The 24,536-nt window shown below is 36.2% G+C and overlaps 1 protein-coding gene across 4 annotated transcripts in view; it reads left to right on the top strand.

Moving 5' to 3' along the window:
- The first annotated feature begins 14,605 nt into the window (after nucleotides 1–14,605).
- The window catches only part of CNOT2 (CCR4-NOT transcription complex subunit 2), a 105,913-nt gene continuing 95,982 nt past the window's right edge, over nucleotides 14,606–24,536 (top strand). Inside the window, exons 1-2 of one of the 4 annotated variants that reach the window (XM_054696233.1) lie at nucleotides 14,729–14,767; nucleotides 18,828–18,954. Coding sequence is in view for 1 of the 4 variants with exons in the window: in XM_037513996.2 (XP_037369893.1) it covers nucleotides 14,763–14,767 (5 nt within the window). In the remaining 3 variants the exon portion in view is untranslated. Of the gene's footprint in view, nucleotides 14,768–18,827; nucleotides 18,955–24,536 lie in introns of all 4 variants that reach the window. The other 3 variants (XM_037513998.2, XM_037513997.2, XM_037513996.2) reach the window with 3 other exon arrangements.

Below are 24,536 nucleotides of genomic sequence, written 5' to 3'. Positions count from 1 at the left end.
GCCTGGAATGTTCCCCACCCCGCCCAAATATACATGGATCATACTCTTTCTTTCTCCAGATTTCCATTTAGTCAACTGTTTTTTCAGCAAAATCTTCCTTATAATAATCAGTATTATAATCCTTCCCCACCTACCCTGGACTCCCTATATTCTTTGGTACTTAAGCACATCTAACATAACAAAATTTTACATATGTATTTTTGTCTATTACCTGTCTCATTCTCTCTAGAGTTTAAATTCTACAAGACAGGTCTTTTGGTGTCCTTTGCCAACTGAGGTACTAAATTTCTATCTAGAGAGGGTAGTGTGAGAACTTTTATTCTGTGGTTCATTTTTGAAGGCCAAGAGTAAATTGTAAAATCCAAGAAAGCAATTTAGGAGGGTTAAAAGTTCTCTATTTATATAACCATTAATTTGTTTTACTAAAAACTGTCACAGTGGGGATTATAATGCCAGTATATCCATTTAATCCACTAATCAGGTAGCCAACCTAAAAATTCAAACTAGAAGGAAAAAAAAAATCAAGTAGGTTTGTCTTTCTTCACTGTTACAAAGTTTTTAAGGAGAGGGCTATTAGGTTGAAAGGTTCTTGGTCAAATTCCATTTTCCACATTATAAGAATATGTAAACTAAACAAGCTTGATTAAGCACATTGCAACTTAACTGATATATTTTTTAGGTTCTAAAGTTATAGTTTGTCTGACAAATGTGAAATTTTTTTTTTCCCTCTAGTTATTTGCCTAGTGACTATTAATGATTAGGTCGATGAAACAGCTTTTTTGGCATAATACTAGGGTTCCTTTACTAAGCCTACTTTTTATTAATGAAGCCAAAAGAATGTTTTACTAAAACTATGGTAAGTTAAACTGATGCCATTAATTTCCAGAAAGTAAGGTCTGAGACTGCTTACTAAAATGTATCTTTTTATAAAAACTGAAAAATAACTTTATATAGGGGCAGCTTCTTGTACATGAAACGTGTGCAGGAGCACTGTGCTCTGTGCCTGATTTTATTATCAGACTATTTGATACCCTTTTTAAAGTAGGGATCACTTAACTTTGAGATCATATTTAATGTTAGTTCCAGGGAGAATGTGAACATAGGCTGAAAGTAGGATGAAAAGAAATATGACAGTAAAAAGCTCTGGCAAAATGGAAGTTGGCATGGGTCATTTAATCTGCACTACCCACAGTCACGAATTTAAAAGTTCACACGAAGCTTCAGTTCTTTTCATAGTGTTCATATTTTAATACCAAATGACTACAGTTATATTTCTATTGTATTTGTGCAGATTAGAAGGGACAATATTAGAATGGTGCCCTTTCATTAGCTTATCTTTTGAATCCTCAGACTGAGTTGATATAAAAGAAATTAATTTTTTTTAAAGATTTATTTATTTGTACAAGAACTGGGGTACAGGCCAGAGAGGCAGGTGGATGAGAGAATCCATCAGAGACAGAGCGGGGAGCAGAACAGGCAGACAGACCAAAAACACTGCCGAGGGGAGCAGTGGGCGAGACAGGAGAGGTCTGCTGCACCATGTGGGTATCTCCCTTGCGGGCTGGGAATTGAACCAGCGCTACAGAGGCTGTGGACAGCTTCACAGGCTGTGCTCAACCTGCTGCGCCCAACCTGCTGTGCCACCAGGGAGGCCCAAAAGAAGTAACATTTTAATTGACAATAAAACAAAACCAATTGGGGGCTAGACTTTATTTCTACCTAGTACTCCTCATAACCAACTTTTTATACCTAAAACCTGGAGACAGCCAGTTTGGCTGAACAATTTTTCAGGTAATAGAATCCCAACTGCCTCTGCCACAGAGAAAGAATGAATGGTGGAAAACCCAACTGTTCTTTTCCCTAGCTGAGGGACACATGCTACATAAACACTTTCAAACTCGAAGAGACTCCAATTTGAGTATAGTACTATATAACTTTGTAAACTATAGCATGATACGTATAGATCAAATATATTTATGTTTTAATGTGTGTATATATATATGTAAAAGAAAAAAATTTGTTTTCCTTCTCAAAACACACTTCACTTCTGATTCTTTTAGTTACCAAATATACATTCCCCCTCCCCCACCTCCCGACCCCCATCAAACAATTCTTCAATTCTCTGCAGATACCACCTAGGTGTTTTACGATTCAATTCAATTCTAGCACTACCTGCCAGGAGATATCACTAGATCCCATAGGTTAAGGGTTCAAGAGATTCCTCACACTTAAGATGCCAAATGCAAGTCTGGGTGCTTGCAACCTGTGCTTCTGACCAACTGGCTATAAAGCAGTTTTTTTTTTTTTAAGAATTATTTATGCATACAAGAACTGGGGTATAGGCAAGAGTGGGGAACAGAACAGGCAGACTGACTGACAGACACTGCTGAGGGGAGCAGCGGGCAATACAGGAGAAGTTTGCTGTGCCATGTGGGTAGCCCTGGATGGCAGAGGATCGAACTCGTGCTGCAGTGGCTACGGACAGCTTCACAGAGCTATGCTTAACCCCTGGAGCCACCAGAGAGGCCCAAAGCAGTTTTTTACAGTCCTTTCCTTGTGTTCAATTAATTTGCTAAAATGGCTCACAGAAGTCAGGAAAACAATTTACTCAATAAGCTATTGGTTTATTATAAAAGGATATACAACTCAGGAACAGCCAGATGGAAGAGAGCCATCAAGACACAGTACAGGGGAAGCTTCCAGGCCCCTTCCAATTCACTGTCTTCCCAATACCTCCACATGTTTATCAACCCGAAGGCTCTCTGATCCGTCCTTTTCAGTTTTTAAGAAGGCTTCGTTACAGCAGTCACGATTGATTAAATTATTGGTGAATGGTGATTGATTCCACCTCTGGCCCCTGGAGACTGGGGTGATGTGGGGCTGAAAGTTCCAATCCTCTAATGTATATCTATATATGATTGGTTCCCCCTGGCAACCACCCACATCTTTAGGGACTTTCCAAAAGGCAGTCATAAATTCAGGTGTGGTTGACAAGGACTTGTTATGCATAAGAAGACACCTTTATTTCTCTTATCACCAAGGATTCCAGGAATGGGAATGAAGGCCAAATAGACATTTCTTACCAACAAAATATAACTCTAAGTTAACACAAGTTATACCTGTATGATTTAAGCAAAAAACTGCTGAGTTCATAAATGTCCTTTTTCAAAATAAATTTTAAAGAATACCAGGTAGAATGACCCTATTTTCAGTGATGGTTCCTTTAATGATGTCTTACATATATCCTATGATTGTCAGCTACTTGAGGTTAATAGAACAGTCACAGTCTAAGATTAAAGAATTGTTAATGTGAATACTTCAATCTCTAGCTCAATTCAAAGCTCTTCGTTCTCCTTCCACCCACCTACTCTCACTGCAGGTCAAGCTGGAGGAATTTAGATGTAGTGGGGGGAAATCTGGCTCTCAGACACCTACTTCCTCCTAGGTTTAGTGACCTTGGGTTGTGGCAGAGTAAACCGGGCAAATATTTCTTGAAAAAGAGCAAAGGTTTCCTTACTTGACTGGGTGAGGATGCAATTTTCATTGGTTAGGTACTAATAATCTCTATGTGACAGTGTTCCAAGTTGGATCTCCAGTGAGACTAATTTGAGGAAGCCTATGAGTTAGCTACCTAGTTTCCTGATGATGGTTATCTGGCTCCAGCTTATTGGGCCTTTTTCATTCTGCTTGCTGTAGCAGTTCCTTCTTGCTGTGGTCAGTTCTCATAGCAACAAAATGGCTCAAGCTCACCTACCTTCTCTGGTATTCATACCACTTATAGGAAACTCCATCATTCTTGCCACATTAAATTATGGCTATGGAGACTACTTTCCTGCTGTCTGGCTTCTCTCAGTCTATCATCATTCAAATTCTTTCTTCCACTCAGCTCCAAAAGATCAACAAGTCTTGTGGCCAAACATTCAGCAGAGAAAAGAAATGTCTCCCTTTTATAATCCAATCTTTAGAAGTGGTTCTCTTTGAGCACCATCTACCCCAAACACATTTTGGGAACAACGCTTGTCCACAAACATTGCTTTACCCCAAAGGTCTCTTTTTATATCTCATTTTTTATTAAGAGTGGATAGGATTCGTGGTGGTAGAGCTGACTGTGACACTACTCAGTTAAGATTGTGCACATATTCAGAGCTATTTTAATTTACTAGAGCTATTTACAATGTGGAACATTTGATACATTTATTTTCAGCTTTGGTGCATAACTGTAGGGCAAAATGGGAAAATTGCTACTCAATATATTAAAAATATGCACAAAACTAGTCATCTAGAACTACTGTGTTGCAATAGTAAATGTCAGTCAGTTCTTGTTTAATGTATTGGTAAACCTTAGTTTTAAGAGAATTATAAAAATTTCTTATTTGGTTCTATTCAAATATCCTGTGGTATCCAATTCACATCCCATGTCAATTCCACATAATAAAGTCGATGGTAGAGAATCCTGAATCTCTGACTACAGGAACCTAATTCAGGCTTTCAAGTATAGTATTTTCTTAAATGTAGTTAGTTTATATTTTAGTGAAGTATTAATTAAAGCCTTTAATTTAAAAAAACTAACGCACACAAGGCTATATAAAAGCATATTAAAAATTGCAGCAAATGTTGTGATAATGAAACTTCTTTTACTTAGTTTAACCGTTTCTTATGCTTACTCTACAATGGTATTCTTTCCCCCCCCACACAACACTTACCAGTATCTCATGGTACTAGTCTGAGGAACTAGTAAATATTTAAAAAGAATATTAATGTAATTATACTTTGGAACAAAAGAAAACCACTATATATTTTCACCTGTTTTGAGTCTGTTTTTGTGTTTATAACTGAGTTAGAGCCAAGCTGTAAAATTTAAATTGTACTGGGCTACAGTATAGAAAGAAAACAAATACATGATAGTAAAGGTCAAATATTGTGACAACTTCTGTAACGATTTTTAAAAAGTTGTGATCGAGAAAACTGGTGGGAAATTGGGCTATTATAACAATATAGGTATTCCAAATTAAATCTGTGATGTATTAATTTCCAATGATGATTTAGTTTTGTTATAGAGCAGCCCTGATATTGAACGGGTTCCTGGCTGTAGGTCCTCACCTAGCTTTAGGACATCCTGTTCCTCCTAACAGTTTCATAAAAATGTTATTATGTAAAACATTTCATTTTAATTCCTATTTTTTCCAATTTAATAGTTAAAAAAGCTATCAACATTAGTTTACACCAAGTCTTTGATTTCTATGTAGCACATATTAGGATAACTTCATGATAAAATAATTTGTCACACTGGATATACATAACAATTCTTACAAGGTGTACTAGATTGAGAAATAGTACTATATAATCAGTAAAGCTGGGTTACTTGAGCTGAGAACTTGATAAATGTTAGCTGAATCAGAATTTTACTTCTATACTTAGGTTCTCCATATTTATTCATTTGATTGATTCAGCTAAACTATACCAGTTTTCTTATTCATAATAAATGCATTGGCCTCACAGTGAGTTTTGGTGGCTAAGCCTTTTTTTCTCACTATGCACCCTCCCCAGAAAAGTGGATTTTTTGTAAGATATTTAAACATCACATACATTAAAAAAAATATATAGAACAGGCACTGAAGTTAGAAATAAACTGTAATCTAAGACGTCTTTTAAGTCTCCCTTCCTCACCTCTAAAATTCAAATACCATCTCATTTTATGTAGATTGAGTGATATCATGTAATTATGGTGGGTGCAATTTAGTAGTGTCAAATATAATTATGAGACCAATATTGACCTCCCATTTGATTTCTAATTACCGTTGTCTGAATTTTTCTTATGCAGATTGGTTCACTGCAAGCCACTTCCTGGTGTCTAAGGATCTTACATACTCCCCACTGATTACCTCATTTATTTAGCCTTTCCTTTTTCAGGCTACTTTTACATGATAGTGACTCATGAAAGCACCAGAGAGTCTTTACTGTTTGGTTTAGAATAAGGGGCTTTAATATTGCTGTGATCAATTCCAAAGGTAATGAATAAAAAATAAATTCAATCTAAGGAGGATATATGAAGGGCAAAATACGATTCATAAGTTCAAATTGGACATCTGCCTCATATATATGCCATATTAAAAATGGGGAAGATTAGACTATTAAATCTACAACAGTTTTCTTGAGAATTGTAATGTGAGATGGTTAGAAATAATACAGTAAGGTTCTACTTAACCCTTTCAGGTTTGACCTGTATCTTTTTTTTTTAAGATTTATTTTTATATGTGCATAGAAGAACTGGGGTGTAAGCCAGAGGTGTAGGGGAGGGGTGAGAGGATTTACCAGAGACAAGAGTAGGGAGCCAAACAGGCTGATTCAGATGTACTGAAATACACTGCTGAGGGGAGCAGCAGGCCAGACAAGAGAGGTCTGCTGTGCCATGTGGGTTAGATCCCTGGCTGGGGATCTAACTCAGGCCACAATGGTGATAGCACTGAGACTTACAACCTAGGTCACCAGGGAGTCTCCATAAACTGTTATCTGTTTGAAAAAAATTTCCCATTAAAATGTTTGCAAACATTCAGTACTACATCACAGTAATAAATTTATATGCTCATATTTAGCCTACTTTTTATACCTTGCAGCAGGCTCTATATACTCACTCCGTACAGGGTTTATTTTACAAACTGTGGTAAAAGACTTATAAGCAATCAGAAAATTGAGTAAGTATATACCAAAATTTTGTAGGAAAAGTTCTGCTCAGTTTTATATTTCATCCATAACAATGTCAATATGGGCAGTTTCGAGGAATAAAAAAAATAAAAAGTAGAGCAAAAGATCTAGGTTATATATAAATTTCTGAGGAAAGAATTACTAAATAGGATGGAATCAGTTTGAAGCAGATGGTATTTAGACTGTTTATTCTAGACCCAAGGTTTTCTTGGGACCAATATACCTCATAATCTTTATTGTCTCTTTATCGTCATGTTTTTTATACTGAATGTATATTAAGTTCCTCATTTAAAACAGGTTAGCACTTAGAACCCAAATAGTCAACAGTAAACACAGATTTATTGACCTATTGTGTATATAAGAATTAGTTTCATTCATTCTTTCAATTTAGTAGTAACCCATGTTTCACTTTTAACAGATTTGTTAATTTTTCATTGGCAGCTGAAAAAATGTATTGGCTGATTGATTATGTCATTTTTAACTACAGCTACTATACAGTCATTGGATCTGAGACTTTTTTGGAAAGTAATTTTACTTTAAGTGGAAGAGAACTTAATTCATACAGAGTAATTGAGATTTTTATTGAGACAGCTAAGCCATGTACTTAAACATTCAACAATATTGATATAGTTGAAAAAGCAGAGTAAAAATTATTTTCTTGATTCTTTGCATGATATGGGAGAAAAAACTTTTATTGTATGAAATTATTTAAATGGGCAAAACTTCACATTATTCTTGTGATGATTCATAGATAATTTAGGGTAATTATCTTGGAAAGATGAAAGCAGAGATGTTAGGTGATAAAAGTGGATGTGATCAAACATGTTCTACAAACTATTCTACTTAACTTGCTAATTTTTTTGTTTCTTTTGTTTCCTTTTTGGTGCTGACTAGCTCTTGGGAATGGATTGATTAGCAGCTACTTATTGAATGCCACCCATATCAACTTTTCTGCCTGGCATTTAAAACACTCCAAAATCCTGCCACTTTATTCTCTATAAATCCCACTGGCTCCTTACATTGATTGTAGACACTGGCCCATGATCATTTCTGCTGAGTTGGCCTGAATTGTGTCATCCAAAATTTATGAGGTACTAATTCTAATACCTCAGAACGTGACTGTATTTGGACACAGGATCTCTAAAGAGGTAATTAGGCTCAATGAGGTAATATGGGTATGACCTAATCCAACACGACTGAAGTCTTTTAAAAAATGGGGAAGCCTGAAGACTTACATACAAGGAAAATACCATGTGAACGTGGTCATCTACAAGCCAAGGGTAGATTCCCTGGAAGAAACCAATCCTGTTGAACTTGCAGTCTCTACTCGAGCACTGCAAGGAAATAAATTTGTTGTTTAAGTTGCCCAGTCAGTGGCAATTTGTTATGGCAGCTTTTGCAAATTAATATAATCTGCCTTTGCTCATGTTTTTTGCTTCATTGAAAATGTCCCTTCCTATCATTCATATCTATCCAACATGGAACTTAAAATAGTCACTTGGTGAAGTTACTTATCCCGAAAATGCCAGTCCACTTTCTTTTTCTGACTTAGCTGAGAATGTATAGTTTGTATCACATATTTTAGCAATTCCTGGTACATAAGGCTGATGTAAGGATTTCGTGAGTTAACGAAGGTAAGATTAACCAGTGCCTAGTATGGAGTCTGAGTGTTTGTTACCTCTTTTGCTGCTACTACCATTTCTAATTTTATTTTTCTTTAATCAAATCATGGTATTACTAGTTTTAGTGTAATAGTGGGCATTTAAGTACTAAGAGCATGTTTATGTACAAAATATTTAGGTTTCCCCTTATTCACTACAAAGGCATCTCTGAAGCATGTGTGTATCTGTTTTGTATATATATATATATATATATATATATACTGTACTCAGAAAGTATGAAGAATAAAAATACATAGTTTCTACCCTCAAATTGCTTATAATTATCAAAGAATTTTTCACTTTCTTCTGGCAAAATATTTTTGAGAACTTATCAAAAATTTTTAAGTACTATGATAGAACTTGGGGAAAAAAGGTAAATGGAACATAGTCTTTGCCCTTAAGAAGTTTATTGTCCTACGTAAGGGATAACCCAATTTATAGGAAGGTTAAGTGAAGAAAAAAATTTCACCAAAATTGAGTCCTGGAGGTATATTAGTAATCTACTGTTGTGTAACAAATATTTATTATCTTAGATTAAGGAGAGTCTTACCTCAGTGATTCTGGCTCAGGGTCTCTCATGAGGTTGCAGCTAAGCTGCTGACTGAGGTTGTTATTTTATTAAGGGGGCCAAGAATTTGCTTCTAAGCTTAGTCACGTGGTTGTTGGCAGGCTCTGGTTCTTCATTGGTGGTCAGACTTCACTTCCTTGGCACACAGGCTTTTCTCTAGGCTGTTTGACATGGCAGCTGGCTTCTCTCAGAATGATTCAACAAATCATTATGTATGAGGAGTCCTGAAGACTTCACTTTCACCTTATTCTGTAAGAAGTGACAAAACTCAATCCATACTGAGAGAGAGGTGAATTAATTTCCATCTCCTGAAAAATGAGATATTAAACAATTTGTGGGCATAATTTTAAAACCAGTATAAAAGACTAAATAGAAATTTTTAAAGATATTTGGGGGGGAAGGAAGTCACTCAAGGCAGAGGTAAGAAAACTGCAAGGGCATGAAATATGAAGCAGCCTGAAATACTGGGATATAACCACAAGTAGTATCAGAAGCTGCAAATGTAGGAGGGGCATTAAACCTCATAGAAAGGGTTTTGTACTTTTATTCAGTAGGTTATAAAACATCAAAGATTCCAGGCAGGAAAGTCTTCAGAGATGTGCACTGTAAAATCTGGAGGTAGTTTGGAAGAATGGACAGAGTTTAAACTCTCCATTAAAAAAAACTTTTTCCAAAGTTCAAATGAAGATTACGAGGCAATGATTAAGAGGATGGCTGAAGGAATGAGAGATAAGGGTGGATCCTTATCTTTGACATTTTTTAAAAGATAAAATATATAAGAATTGGTAATTAATTGTGGGGTACAGGGAAGAAATAAGGATTAAAAAATTCAGCTTTGGCAGATGAATAGTGCTACCATTTCCCAGTTATTCACTTGTTTCTTTAAAGATAAAGGTAGCCTCTTTGCATTATAAAAATTATTCTCTGAAAAATTAAAAACTATGAAAAATAACTATAAGCTACTTATCAGAGTGAATTAATACTTTGTATATACCCTTTCAGACTTCATTGAGACTTTCGAATTTTTACAAAATTGGAATTGTATTTAAAAATTCTCTCTTTCACTTAATATATCATGTCAATAAAATTCGCAACATTTTTAAAGACTGAATACTATTCTGCAATTTGAATGTAGTTTAATTAAGTAATATCCTAATAAAAAGGACCATGATTCCAAGATCAAGTTCCCACTGCCTGACTGGGTCCTATGTCACCAGTACAAACTACACTTCACCACCAAGAGGCCCAACACCTTCGTTTATATTCAGGGTGCTCCCCTTCTGGCTCTGTGCAAATAAAGTTCTTGGGAAGCCTAAAAAAGAAAACAAAACAGCAATAATGAATACTTTTGCAATTAAATTGCATACATGTCCTTATTTATTTCTGATACATTTCTACAAGAGGATTCCTTGTGTCAAAAGTACATGCTCAAGGCTTTTGATACATATTGCCAAACTGTATTCCAGAAAAGTGTCAATTTATACTCTCAGCAATATAAACCCTATTTCTCTGAATGTTTGCCAATATTAATAATAATTTAAGATAATAATGACCAAATCAAGTCAGTTATTAATTTTCTTTCACTTATTAAAGTCAGTTGTTAAATTTTCTTGAAGTTACTTTGTGTAGTTTTTCTTGTATCTATTTTAGATAATATGAGATCTAATAAGTGAATGAGATGGAACATAAATTTTCATAATAAATTTGTAGCACATGATATTTTTGTTTCAGATATAGTATTTGCTTGGCTGCCTTCCCAATTGTTTATTTTCTATAACAACTTTATAGATTTCACAGACTTCCCAGGAAAATGTATGTATCTTAATTACCACTTTTTTCCCCCAGCTGTTTCCTTGTTTGGATTTTACACATTAAGTTCAAAGAAATCTTTCAAAACATTTATTTAAAAAAGGGAACGACCTAATCTTATTGATAAGGATCTATTTCATTCATTCCATGGTTCATTTATTTACTGTCTCATTCACTCAAAGGTCTATGTCTACTGTCTAATGTCTATGATGTAGGGGGGTCACAGCAGTGAATAAAATAGATGTAGTCCCTGCTCTCCTGGAGCTTATATTTCCAGCGGGGTAAAGGAAAACATACAACAGATAATGAATTTAGATGATAATGATAAATTAGAAATACTTTTAAGAAAATAGAGGGTCAAAGGAATAAAATGGTGGTCAGAGGATGAGACTGAATGAGCCACATAAAGACACGTTCCAGGCATAAAAAAAAACAGCTATGCAAAGGCACTAAGAAATGTCAGTTAAGATTAAATTAGACTGAGAACAAGAGACCCTAAATAGCAGCTTTAATAAGACAGAAATTTTATCTTTTCTCACATAAAAATTTAAGCCTAAGGCAAGCTGGGTAGTAAGGTGCTCCACCAAGATGTCAAGAATCCATGTTTCCATCAACTTAAAAGTTTTGTATTTCCTAGAATGAAGGTTCTTGAATGTGGCCCAAACTGACAGCTAGAGTTCCAGGTCATCACATCTGTATTCCAGGGTATAGCAATATAAGGGGAAGCAGCACAGTGAAGGTACACATCAATTATCTTCTAAGGATGTTTCTGATAAGGCCCCACATGATATATCTGCTTATATTCCATTGGCTAGAACTACCACATGGCTTACAGGGGGCCATGTGTCCACATCTAACAGTATGAAAAAAAATGGAGAAATTTTAAGAGGACAACTAATTGTGTCTACCATAACTGGTTTGGCACGTAACAGAAACAGGAAGCAATGAGAAGGGGTGAGAACAAAATGAAGAGGATGACAAAAGCCAGATTTGCAGTTCTAAAAGCCATGGAAAGAAAACGGATTTTATTCTATCCCTAGGGAAGCCTCTGGACAGTTTTAAACAAGGGAGTGATGTAACCTAATGAAATTTCTTAAATGAGTACTATGGTTAATATGTAGAGAATGGTTTGAAGGGGTGCAGGGAAAAGTGAAAGCTGAGGGACAGTGGATCCTGCTGCATGACTTGGACAGGGTGGTAGCATTAGAAGTGATGAGAAGTGGCTAAATTCAGAAAAGAAAAAAAAAAAAGGAAAAGCAGATGATACTGATGATGAGCTGGACCTAGGGTATGAGGAATCACAGGAGAGTCCTAGATTACACTTGAGCAAATGAGTGCACAGCTGGTTTATGGAAATCAGTAAGACTATGGGAAGACAGTTTGGATTCAAATGTTCTGTTTCAACATGTTAAATTTGAGATGCCTGTGCTTTTAATTCCCTGCCACTGTAAGATTTTTCAGTATTGTCCAAACCTTTTGCAAACTGGAGGTCCCCTCCCCCCTTTCCTATAACTACTTATAAACAAATTCATTCTTTCTAGATTAAGGAATTTTTTCTTTAATCTAAATCAGTAACTATTAAAAGTGCATCTGGAATTTACCTCACTTATGCTTCAAAAACATACAAACACATAAAATAAGCAATGAGTGGACTTTTTCAAGTAAAAGAAAATTTATTAATGTGACTAGTTACAAAAACCAAAAACCTAACAAATCTGAGAGGAAAAAAGCTGGCAATAAAGATGAACTTTTTGATGCAAAAAGAACAATGTTAAAGAACAATGTTAAAAAGATATACCACTTAGAGTGCTTACTAGAAATCATACATATAAGCTCTTTCTTCATTTATAACCAACTCATCTCTAAAGTGAGTTGTAGTTATTTCTTAAACAAGTTTTAGAAATTAATAATAGATTGGGCATCAGTAAGAGGACAATCAAAAACTTGTTTTCAATAAAGCTCACAGTATATTTATCCTAAACAAAGTGTCCCCAAGAAAATAGTATCAGCGTATTTTTTTCTAACACTCACATCCTACAAATTTATTGTGAAAATATATGCTCCATCTCATTCAGTAAAATAGTCTTCCAAAAGAGGAAAGCCCTTAAATTAGACCTGTCCTCTTTTGGAGATATTTGTCCAAATTTTTCAATGTTTATGCTATTAAAATTCCATGCTTTTTTGAGTAAATACAGAGATGTTAAGAATAAAGCCTATTCCTTGGCCTTAAAGTTTTAAATAATAGATTAAAATGTTAAGTAATATATGATGCTACTTTACATGTGCAAAACAAAATAAGGTTATCCCATTTTTATTATTTCATCTTAGGATTCCAAATGTTAAGTTACTCTTTCAAATTATTAAGCTAGATTAAAGTTCTCAGCAATACATAAAGACATGTATATATCTTCAAATACCTATATGTATTAAATATACTTTGAAGCATATTTAGACTTTTAATACACTATCTTACATATCAGTAAAAGCTGAAAAGCAGACGGAGCTGTCAAGAGGAGGAAAAGGGGACTTAGGGTCATAAAAGAAATGTTGTTCCTCCTTGAATTTTCCTTAAGTAAAAAACACAGTAAAGCAGAAAGATTAATGCAGTGAAATATCAGGCAAAACATTTCCCACAAGTTACATCACTACCATTCAAGTTTAAATAAACTCACGTTTACCAGTATGTCAAAATACCTTGCATTCCGTACAACAGTCACCTTTAAAGTATGCTTACTGTTCTTACTATTAATAACCTACATATGCCCTTTGACCTTCCATGATAAATTTACAGTAGTTTTCTTGGAAAGAAAAGGTGATTTTATAAAACAACAAAAAAAGAAAGCAGAAATTTCATTTACTCCAAATGAATTATTTTACATGAATAAATGCTATCACTCAAACAGAAAGGAATGCCAGTTTTCACTTTATGAAAGCACAAAATTCCAAACTCGCATATATATATTCAGAGGTGTTCAAGTCCAAAAATAAAAATGTCGAGTAATACAAAAGGGGAAGAGTCGATCGATATACAAAGGAATAAAAAGTTCAAAGGAAACACATTTTATTTTCACTTTGATTGACGATTATTTTTCGGGAAAGCAGACACTTCACTTAAGTGTCCACCAAAACCATCAAAATTTCAGGCCGTCTGGCCGATACACCTCCCAGTGGGTCATTCAAACCGAGTGGACGCTGCCGAGCAGGAGCTAAACACGGGGCTCTAACTCGGCAGGCGCAGGTTCATCTAACTGCTGAAAAAACCTGCTCCCCCATCAGCTCCCTCCCATGAAACTTAACCATTTAAAAAAAAAAAAAAAAGAAAGGAAGGGCGGTGAGTAGAAAACACCAGCGGTCACGCAGAGGGGAACTCACTTCTCTGGAGGTGATGCTGACGCGCTGCGGGGTCCTGGAAGCGCTGCACCAACACCCGGGCCGGCGGGGCTGCAGGAGGAAAAAGGGACAGTCAGACTCGCTTCAGGTGGTGGGATTGGGGGTGAGCGCGGAGGAGGGACGTTTGAGGCCGACCCGGGAAGGGGGCGGGGTGTCCGACACAAACACAAGCACGCTCCGCGTCCCCGGGGAGGGCGCACCGACGCCACCTCAGCACTCCCGGGCCCTGGACCCCGCGGCGCCCCAAGGACCAGCGCCCCGGGCCCGGCGCGCAGCCACCGGCCTCAGGGGACCGAAGCGGCCGCAGAGGCCCCGCTCTACATAACGGCCGCGGAGCAGCTACGAGCCTCCTCCGTGAGTCAGTGGGAGACGGCGGCGGCCGCGGAGAGGACGCTGAGGGAGGGACGCGCCTCTCCCCACCGCCATCTCGGCCGCGCGGGAAGCGAGCTACCACCCCCAGCTCCGTCCCGTCCGCAATCGCCGCTCCCACCTTCCGCCGCTGCGGTCGCCGCCGCCACGAGAGAAGCCGGAACCACGGGGGTCACGGCGGGGGTCAGAGGGTAAAGGTCTTGCTCCCAGCAGCCTCCGCGGTGGATACGTCGCCATCTTGGATCCGCGGGACAAGAAAATTCATGCGGTGAGTTTTTGGCAAATTTTCGGAAGTCTGGCAGCGGGGCGCGCGGCGGGGGCGGCGGATTCGGGGCCCCCGCAAGGCGGGGGAATGCCTCGGGGCCGGGCCGGTCGCGCCCGGGGTCCGCGGGCAGCGTCCCGGCCCTCCGCTTCCCGTTGCTTTTGTCTCGGCTCCAATCGAGAGAGGGAGAGCGGAGCGGGCGGGGAGGGGGGTGGCGGCGGTGGAGGGAGGGAGGGAGGGGGTGTGTATGAGGAGGGTGGTGGACGGGACGTAAAGCGTCGCTGTACTTGGGTCGCTGCAGCTGCAGCTCCGGATCGTAGGCCTGGTCCCTTCGGCGGGCGATGGGGCTTTCCCCGGACTCCGCTCCCCCGGGCTCCCGCCAGTGTCGAGGAGCCTCCGCCGCGCTGCTTCCTGGGGAAAAGAGAAGGCGGCAGCGGCGGTGGCTAAGGAGCCCAGGCCTGGTTAGACCGCGCTGCCGCCTTCCCAACAGCTGCTGCGGGAGCTGACGGTTCACATTCTCTCAGTACACGCACATCACTTGCGACTTACAGTGTGTGTGTGTGTGTGTGTGTGTGTGTGCGTGCAAGTGTAAGATGGGGGACACTGGACTGGCTAACGGGACTCCTGAGTCTCCAGACCCTGGGACACCGAAGGCTGTGGATGAGAGGAGTGCAGCTGTGATGCTGCTGCCAGCGGACGGGGAGGGTGCAGCTTCCGTGATGGAGAGACTGAGTGCTCGATGGTGTTGGGCCGGCGGAGGAACCCGATACTCTTGTGTCTGTGAAGTTGCGAACCCTGGGTTTCTACTTCCGCTAGCGCCTCTCTACCTTTTACAGCCTCGGGTCTAATGTAAAAGTTTCACGGAAGAAAATGAGTGGGGTTAAAAGAGACCTTTGTAGTTCTTAAGTCTCTGCTCCATCTAGACGAGAGCGCCTCGGTAACTTTTGGCAGCTATCTTTAGCGAATGCGGGTGGTAGTTTTCTCGTAGAAAGCCTTTCTGGGGTTATAGAATTTGCACTTATTCCAGGCCTTGTGGGTACTGTATTACCGCCACAAAAGTCGTACATACGGGTACCATCCTCTCGGAAGGAAACTGAACGTCAACTTCCTTGGAATCTTAGGAGATGCCTTCACTTTTCTGTATCCAGAAGCCCGAATGCAACACAATGTCTTTCATTTTCATAAAACTCCTACTCAGAAACCTTACTTCTTTCTTGATCTTCGGGAAAGTTTCTAATAATTGATACCAACCCCTAGATTCTTGGCAATATGGTAGAAAGTACTCAGTGACCAAAATCTGTTCACAGTGGAGGCCATACTTGCATTTAGAGTTAAAAGTTGAACACATTTCAGTCGTCTTGCTTGATGATTGGAATATCTAGAGCTCTAGAATTGTAAGTGCACCTTTTTATTTGGATTTTAAAACAGCATAGGTGAAAATATAAGGTATGGGGAGGGGATGGAAATTTACCATGTATATGTTGTTTGGAAATATTTGGTATATTTGACAACAGTTATTTCTCAGACATCAGTGACACGTCTCATGCACTTTGGGAAGATAACTTCACACATTTATAGGGTTGGTTAAGAATCACAGTGAACTGAAATAGTTAAATGTCTGTGTTCAAGTGATTATAGATGTTTACATTCAGATTTCTTTTTATTGATATTCTTCTTAAAGCATCAAGACGATTAGTAAGCTCTGTATGTGAACTGCTCTTTTGTTTGAAGTTCTTTTTTGTAATATTAAATCTATAGGAGAAGTACCATAAAAAACGTAACTACTGTGACACTTTTTTTTTGACTCTACAGGATCCTTATATAATTTTAAGAAGGTACTCTTCTCAGTTTTTTCTGAGGACCTGAACTGTAGTGTCTTCTTTGAATTCTTTGTGTTTTAGATGAAATTGAGTAACTGTATTTCATGTTTTTTGCATCCTGACTAATGCTGCATCAATATAAATTTATCCATCATTTGCTGGCAGAACTCTTTTATTGTAATTTTTCTGTATAGAGATATCTGTAACTTAATTTGATACTTTTGAGAAATGAGAAATGCCTTTATGCTTAACCAAGCTACAAAAACAGCCTTAAAATTTTTTTTTTTAATTATACTTCACTTGAAAGTAAATTCATACCGTGGAAAGTGAAGGCATAATGCATGAGTAAATTATGTAATGGTCTTCTTTGAGAAGTGCTTGCTTGAAGATAAAATTCAACAGTGTTCTTCTCCAAGAGAACTAATTAGCTATTTTTTTTATTTTGGATGTTTCATTTATATTTTGATTTTTCAGAGTTACTTTACAGTTAGCTGTAACCTAAAAATTCCTTTGTTCAAAAGTATATAAATACTTTTATGTGTAGGTTTCATTGGAATGCTTCTAACTTAGTTGTTTTTGGTTTTCATCTCCATGATAAGTATAGGTATTAAAAGTATTTGTATTTTGAAAGATTGAGAATTTTTCACCACCTGTGGGAAGTTCCAGTTTTACCCATTTTAGTAGTAAATTTGCTTCATGAGATTTTCTGATACAGAAAAATACAGAAAATTATGCTTCGCATCTATGGGTGAAATAATTGACAATAGATTGGTAAATATAATTTTGTTAAACAGGGTTTTTTTTTTCTTTTTGTTTGTTAAAAGCAGTGTTAATAGCCTTTTTAAATTGTCTTAAAATTTTTAACTGTAGAAATTTCATTCTGTTATGTTCACATATATGAAAGCAAATTTCCCATGTGCCTCCTTGGATTGGTAGGTATTTGAGATCAGCAAATAGTGATACAGTCTTAGGAAAAGATGCTACTAAATAATATTTTAATTTGTTTCCTGATCTTCTAGTGGATTTTGTAACACAGAGAAGCAAAAGAAACCTAGGTATCAGGCAGTTTTAGAGGCAGAGTTAATCTGAGTTGTACTGTAATATTTGCATAGAATTACAGTATGGATATCAAGGGATCTAGTGTTATGATAGGTGTCATTCTGGTTGATGATAGAGGTTTTTCATACTTAACTAAGGATGATTTCTACCTGTGATACTTAAAGGAATTGGATTTTATTGTGACTCACTAGATATTTTGAAAAGTTAGGCTACTATCTAAAAGTCTGCTTTGAAAAGAAAGCGAAAATTAGAATTTTAAGTTTTTAAAATTACAACTTTTACCTTAGTTCTGTTCTTTGAACCTTTCTTCCTCCAATTTACTGTATATGTTTTCCTTGTTTTGGTTTTTGTTTGACATCCTTTGTAAAACTCTTAAAACGCCTCTCATGACAAGTCATGCTGACATGGCTTATTTATTTATTTACTTTGTCTATATTGTTAGGGATGACCTGGGAAGCTATCCCTAAATATTTTCCTGACAGCTTGTGCACTGAAATTTAAGTGCAGACCTCTTGGATGTATGCTGCATTATGAAGTAATAAAATGGCACATAATGTCTATATTTTGGTAAGACCTCTTAGCTTATATAATATGGAAATGCAAAGTGAATTGTCTAGAAAAATAAAGTTTCCCTTGCCTGAATGGACTATAAGGTTTTAGAAATTTTTAGACTCAACTTGACTCTATTTGGTCATGGGTAGGTATTTTGTACATATTTGCCACTTATTCTATTAGTTGCTTTTGGTTTTTTTTTTTGGTTTTTTTTTGTTTATTTGTTTTTTTGTTTGTTTTTGCTTTCATGTGTATTTTTACACCTGTAGGTGTGGTGGGGAGGTATTTTTACTATCATTTCCCTGTTACTTAGCATACTTCTTCTTTGAAACTTTACGCTAGCATTGCTTTCTTAATGAAACTTACCTGACTTCCCAACTCCTTCTGTACTGCTGTATTCAAACTTCTGTGTCGTATTGTATTGTATTTCCCTGTCTGGCCCCACCACCCATCATAACCTCTGTACTATGAGCCCCTTAGAGGTAGGACTTTGTTTTATTTATATTTACATTTTAAGTACCTTCTGTTGTGTATAATACTTAGACTTTATCAATAAATAGGCAGTGAACTGAACAGGTGCTTGACTGTCACTTGACACTTAATGCTATCAGAGTGCTTTGTTTCCCAATCCACAGATAAGAAACAACAGATTGGAAAAGAGGATGGTGAAAAAGACATATATCCATCACTTCCTTGAGTCCTTTCTTACAGTTTTGCTTCTTAATGACCTACGTATGGTAAACTAGGTAACCAGCATCTTAGGTAAATGCATGTAGATTGAGTGCAGAAATAAGGGAAGAATGTTAGTTTTAAAAAAAAATGCTTCTTATAGAATATTTTGGTCTGCATTGCTTGCCATATTTTGTATGGTAAAGTCATTGATTGAAGAAGAGAGCTTGTGTATGTATTTAGATGATGATATATATTTACCATTGTTTAACCAGGAACTCCTGTTCAGTTGGACTTTTTGAAGTTGGAATAGGTTTGTGTGTTTGTATGTTTGTTTGCTTTGTTTTTTACCTTTTGATTCTTTAATGCCTGGCCCAATACAGTGAAGTAGGAATTCTCTAGTTCTACTATAACTCTTCTTATGAAAATTGTGTGAGATGATTTAATACCTCTCTATTGGTAGCCTAAAATCCAAAAATCCCTAAAAACTGATTATTTTTTTTTAAGAAAGTGTGCTGTGCTGGCATATTCCACCTGAAATTGGTAGCCTAATTATAGTCTTTGCCTAATTTTACAATATCTTGATGCAGAAATATTAATGTGCTTGATTACAGGTGCTTCCTAGGTCATTCCAGGAGGTGTGAGTTCAGACATCATTTATATACTATTTCACCTTCTAAAAAAGTCAGTTCTCAGAAACATCTAGCTAAGCTTAAGGGTTTGAATAAAATTCAAACGCCAATACACCAATTTTTTGTATCAGAAGTCTTTTAGAAATGCAGAAATCAAAACAGGGTAAATGAGTCCCATAATTGTTTTTAGTGGAGATGTTAATAATCTGTCACTTGAGATTTTAGAAATCTTTTCACATGATCATTTTCATGTGATATGTTTTCCATTTAAATTAAAAACTGCTAAACATACAGAGTATTGTTTTACAAGATATTTTGATCCAGTACTCAAGATACCAGTCTCTGCTTTTACTGAATTGAAATATCTTTCCTTATGTAAAAGTGGATGAGAATGCATATTTAGTAAATTTTTACTTTGCCAAGGAATGATAAAATAAACCAGAGAAAATTATATGTCCTGGTAATTTAGGTAATAGTATGCGTGCATTTTTTCAAACATATCATAAATCATTTTCCATTTATGTATTTGGATGTTGAAACATAGCTCCATTTTGTATCAGCATCTGGACAAAATGTAATGACTGATTATGTAATACAATGTGTTTGGGAGAGGAACATTTGGTTTTGTGTCATATTTGGCAGAAATGTGTTTTTAATGTTACTTTTACTTTGTAAATCATGCTTATTCTTCATACAAATTTTGTATGTAATTTTCAACTTGTATAAGAATTTTTCATCAGTTGGTAAAATAGTAATATTCAGTATTCAATAAGTAATATTCAATAAGTAATATTCAATAAGTTTGAAGTGCTATTCAAAGGACCTGATTCCTTTTGACTTTATTTTTCTAAATATTTGAACAATGTTTTACAGCTTACAAAGCACTTTCATATGCATTATCTCAACTTTATATGGTAGCCATGTTGAAGTTAACTTTTAAAATCAGGCTAAATTTTAACATTAACAGATAGAATGATCAAACCTTCAATTAGTATGAAAATTAGTAATTGTAATTTATGAGGGCCAATTTTTCGTTAAACTGGGCTCAGCATCTATTCTTCTTCACTTATTTTAATGTTATTCTATTAGGAAAATCCTGATATATCAAATTAAGAAGGTGTAAGCAAAGCAAAAGTTTTGTTTAGCTTTCATCTGGTCATCTTGCAGATTCACGAAAGTAAAATTAATGTAGACAGTTGAAATAAGTAGTTGAAAATTTTGTTTCAAGTTTGACTTTCTGGTAGTATTCATCAGATGCTCTTATATTTTTAAAAATTGTGAACATTTATCAGAAAAACCCAAATGAAAGTAGGTGATAATTTATCACATGCCACATTTTACAAGTTTACTTATTACTGCACACTTAATTCTGCAATATCCATGTACTCAGTAGGTGTTCCTTAAATTTTACCTTGATTTAGTGAACAAAATAATGCTGTAGGGGTGATGAAGGGTCTAGTTTTTGTGATTTTTATGTGAGGCAATGTGTCTGGCCTTAGATAAGAAAAAAGTTACAATGGTAACCTTTCTAAATGTATGTACTCTTAGGAGAAATTATGGATATAATCATGTTTATTTGAGATTTATAGCAAAACTAATCTGGCAACAAAGATAAGACTTCAAAGTGTTTAAATCAGATATATAAAATATTTCCATGCGTTGCAGATGAATCACACATTCTAAAATAGATGTATACAAAAAAAAAAAACAAACATTGGTCATCCAGTGTGTCAGGGAATTTTATCTGTAGACAGCATTAAGATGTTTTAGAGTATAGTTTGAAAATATTGATCTCTTGATGCCTTTAAGGTCACATCTAATATAAAATTCTGTTTTTAAATTTTTTTTTTCCTTTTGCAAAGACATAATTTATAGAACTTAGGTTTTTTTTGAGTGATGTTTAGATAGAAATTGTTTAATTGAAATTTAGGCTCTACTGGCTGGATGCTAGCATTCTCGGCATGTTCAACGATATCCTTCAGTAATTTGAGTGAATATCTTTTTTAGATATTGCTATATGTAGTGGCTATATATATATATGTGAACAAGACAAATTTCTCCTTTTATAGAGTTAATGTCCTTAAAGAAGTAGAGAAAAATAAATAAGTAAACAAATAATTTCAGGTAGTGGTAATTGTCATAAAGAAAATAAAGGGATCAGGACACAGCAATTGGAGGTGGCATTTGAGCAGAAGTCAAAAAGGGAGGAAACCATATAAAAATCTGGGAGTATGGTTTTGCAGGCAGAAAGAATACTTAACACAAGATGGGGTCAAGTTTTATATGTTTGGTGGTAGAAAAAGTTTCATAAGCATTTAGTACTTCCTACGTAAATAAGGGTCAACTTTAAAGAGGAAGAGATAATTCAGACGTAATCTCTGTCTTTCAATATAGAGAGGGAGGAGGGGTTATTTTTCCTTAGGAGACTGTGATAATGTTTTCAAATCAGATGGAGTTAAGGTGTCAATCTTTATTAGTGGGAAATTATAAGGGATAGCAAACTTAAAACTTTCTTGGTGCTTGTATAGACTAATCAAAGCGTGTAGGAGTTTTTTAGCTTTGCAAAGTTTTGGTAGATTTTTCTTAGAAATCAGTGACTTTCATACTTTACCAGATTTGTAAAGTTCTATGAATATTATTGTGTGCCATTCACTGTTAAAAGTGTGCTGAATAATTAAGTTAATTTTTTGTGGTGCATGCTTTGGATATAATACTAGAATAGAGTAATTTTGTTTACGTGAGTTAATGAGCTGGATTTTGAAGGATAATTTTGTGGAGGAGTGTACAGAATCAGTAATCCAGATACACAAAACCTGAGAGAATATGCTGAATTGGAGAAGAGCAAAGTAATCTGCTATAGGTCTCTTTTTTTTCTTATGTGATTCCATTTATTATTACTTTTTTAATTTCATAATTTTTTACATCATTTTTCATTTTTGCACAAAGTATGTATTTTCATCTTGGTTATGGTCCCCATACAATTCCCACCCCCCTCTTGTTTTGAACCTGCTCCCTCCTCCTCCCCCACTTAATGAAGTTCTGGGACCTTGTGAGAAGTTGGCTGTAGGAAAGAGCTGGCCATAGTGTGAGGGAGTTTTTTACATAATGAGGAGTAACCAGTATTTTTAAACACTGAGCATGGACCAGATTGTGCTTCATAGGAAATTTTAACTCCTGCAGTTGATTTATAGTTAAAGTTATAAGCATGGTAATTATTATATTTGTAAAAGTTTTTAAGAATTATTTTCTCTGCATTACACAAATTGAGTAGTTTGTATTCCTATTGGCAGGAGGTTTTATTAGGAACTGCATGACTTGGAAACTATAGTTTGTATCTCCCAAAGAACTTTTCTACATATAAACCAATGCTAGTAGTTTAAAGTTTTACATTAATGGATGGAATGTGTTGCATAAGTTTTAGAGCAGGCAGAATTTGAATGTTGTTTGACATTATTTGCAGGCATTAGGCTTAACATTGTTTGAATACATTAGAATAATACAAAAAATTAGCAGTATTTTTCAAAGGAATTGATATACCTGTCTTATCTGATGTGCTTATTTTATTATGCTAAGATAATATATGTTACTCACACACATAACAGTTTTGTGTTTATTTTAGGTTGTTAGCATTTATTCTGACATGCAAAAGAAGAAAGCCTAAATGTTTTTAATAAAAAGAATCGATTCCTTAAAAGTACAATTTGACATAATTACTGCTTTGGTGGTATGCTGTGTACCATTTTTTTTCATAGCAAAAATTATTATTTCTACCATGATGACTTAGAACTGCCCAAATTGCCTAATTTTTGGCTGATAAAATGGAGCTGATTATAACTATTTCCTGTTGAAGAGTTGTGCCAGAACTTTACATGTCATTAAAGTCTCAGGTACTAGAGCCAGCCTGAATTGGAACTGCCAGTCTGACTTTTTTTATAAGTTATATGACTTGGCCTTCCTAAACTTGTCCTTCAGTTTTTTTCAATCTCAAAGTATGGATAAATGATACCTCATAGTGTTGATTTAAGGAGTAAAGGCTCTTGGGGGGCATTGTTTTTTTGTTTATGAGTAGGACTTGCTACTTAAAGATGAGCTTCTGAGCAAATGAGAATAAGCCACAATTTATTTCACAGTGCACTGCTCTCTTGTAACAGAAAAAATGTGAACAAGAAAGATACAATTTTACTCTTACAGTCTAGACACATTTTTTTTCTGCCAGGGATTTTGTTTAGATGACATTGTGTTAGATGCCACAGGTTAACTGTGGCAGCTTTTATCTTGATTTTGATTTTGTTCCTTCTGTCCCAGACCTGCTGGCCCCTTCTGCCCGTTTCCTATGGATCCCTGCCAGAAGGTGCCTTAGACTTGTGACAGGCTTTTGGGGCTCTGTGGCCTTACTTTGGGCCAACTCTGTTTGACTGGACATTTACCCATGAGGGGATGGGTGACTTTGGATGCTTGATTTAAAAACTTTATTCTTTTTCTTGTCTTTGTTGCACACTAATTGTATTAATGTTCCTTTCCATTAAAGGTCTTATGCACTAAAGTATGTTTCATTTTGATGTGGCAGATGGCAGAACCTATTTAGAGCAGGCAGGTTTGAGGGTGCTGGGGTTGGGATGCCCCTCATCCTGCCCTGTAGGAATTATAATAAAATTATCAGTTTATTGAGTGAGTGAGTGATTGAGTCACTCATTCATCCATATATTCATTACTTTTCCCTTGTACTGCTGTATACCAAAATATCTGGTTTATTGGACATTTGGGGGCAGGAGTTGGCATGTGGGGGGAAAGGTGATTCTGCTGTGTTCATCACAGCAGGCCAGTTAATACTTAGATGTGTATAAATGAGTATATATACCAGAAAATTTACCTCATTTTTATTCTCTATTCATTATGCATGAAAGAGCTTGAATAGTCTTAGATTGTTCCCATTTTTTTTTTAATGCTTTCTCTTGATCATTATTAACCAAACAATACCTACTAAAAGGTATTGCTTTTAGTATTATTGGTATAAAATCTAGTTATTGATTATGTGCTTATAAA

This window comes from Talpa occidentalis, unplaced genomic scaffold (genome assembly GCF_014898055.3).
Source record: "Talpa occidentalis isolate TD23 unplaced genomic scaffold, MPIMG_talOcc4v2.1 talOcc4.16, whole genome shotgun sequence".
Classification (NCBI taxonomy): domain Eukaryota; kingdom Metazoa; phylum Chordata; class Mammalia; order Eulipotyphla; family Talpidae; genus Talpa; species Talpa occidentalis.
This window is presented reverse-complemented; position numbering and strand designations above follow the sequence as displayed.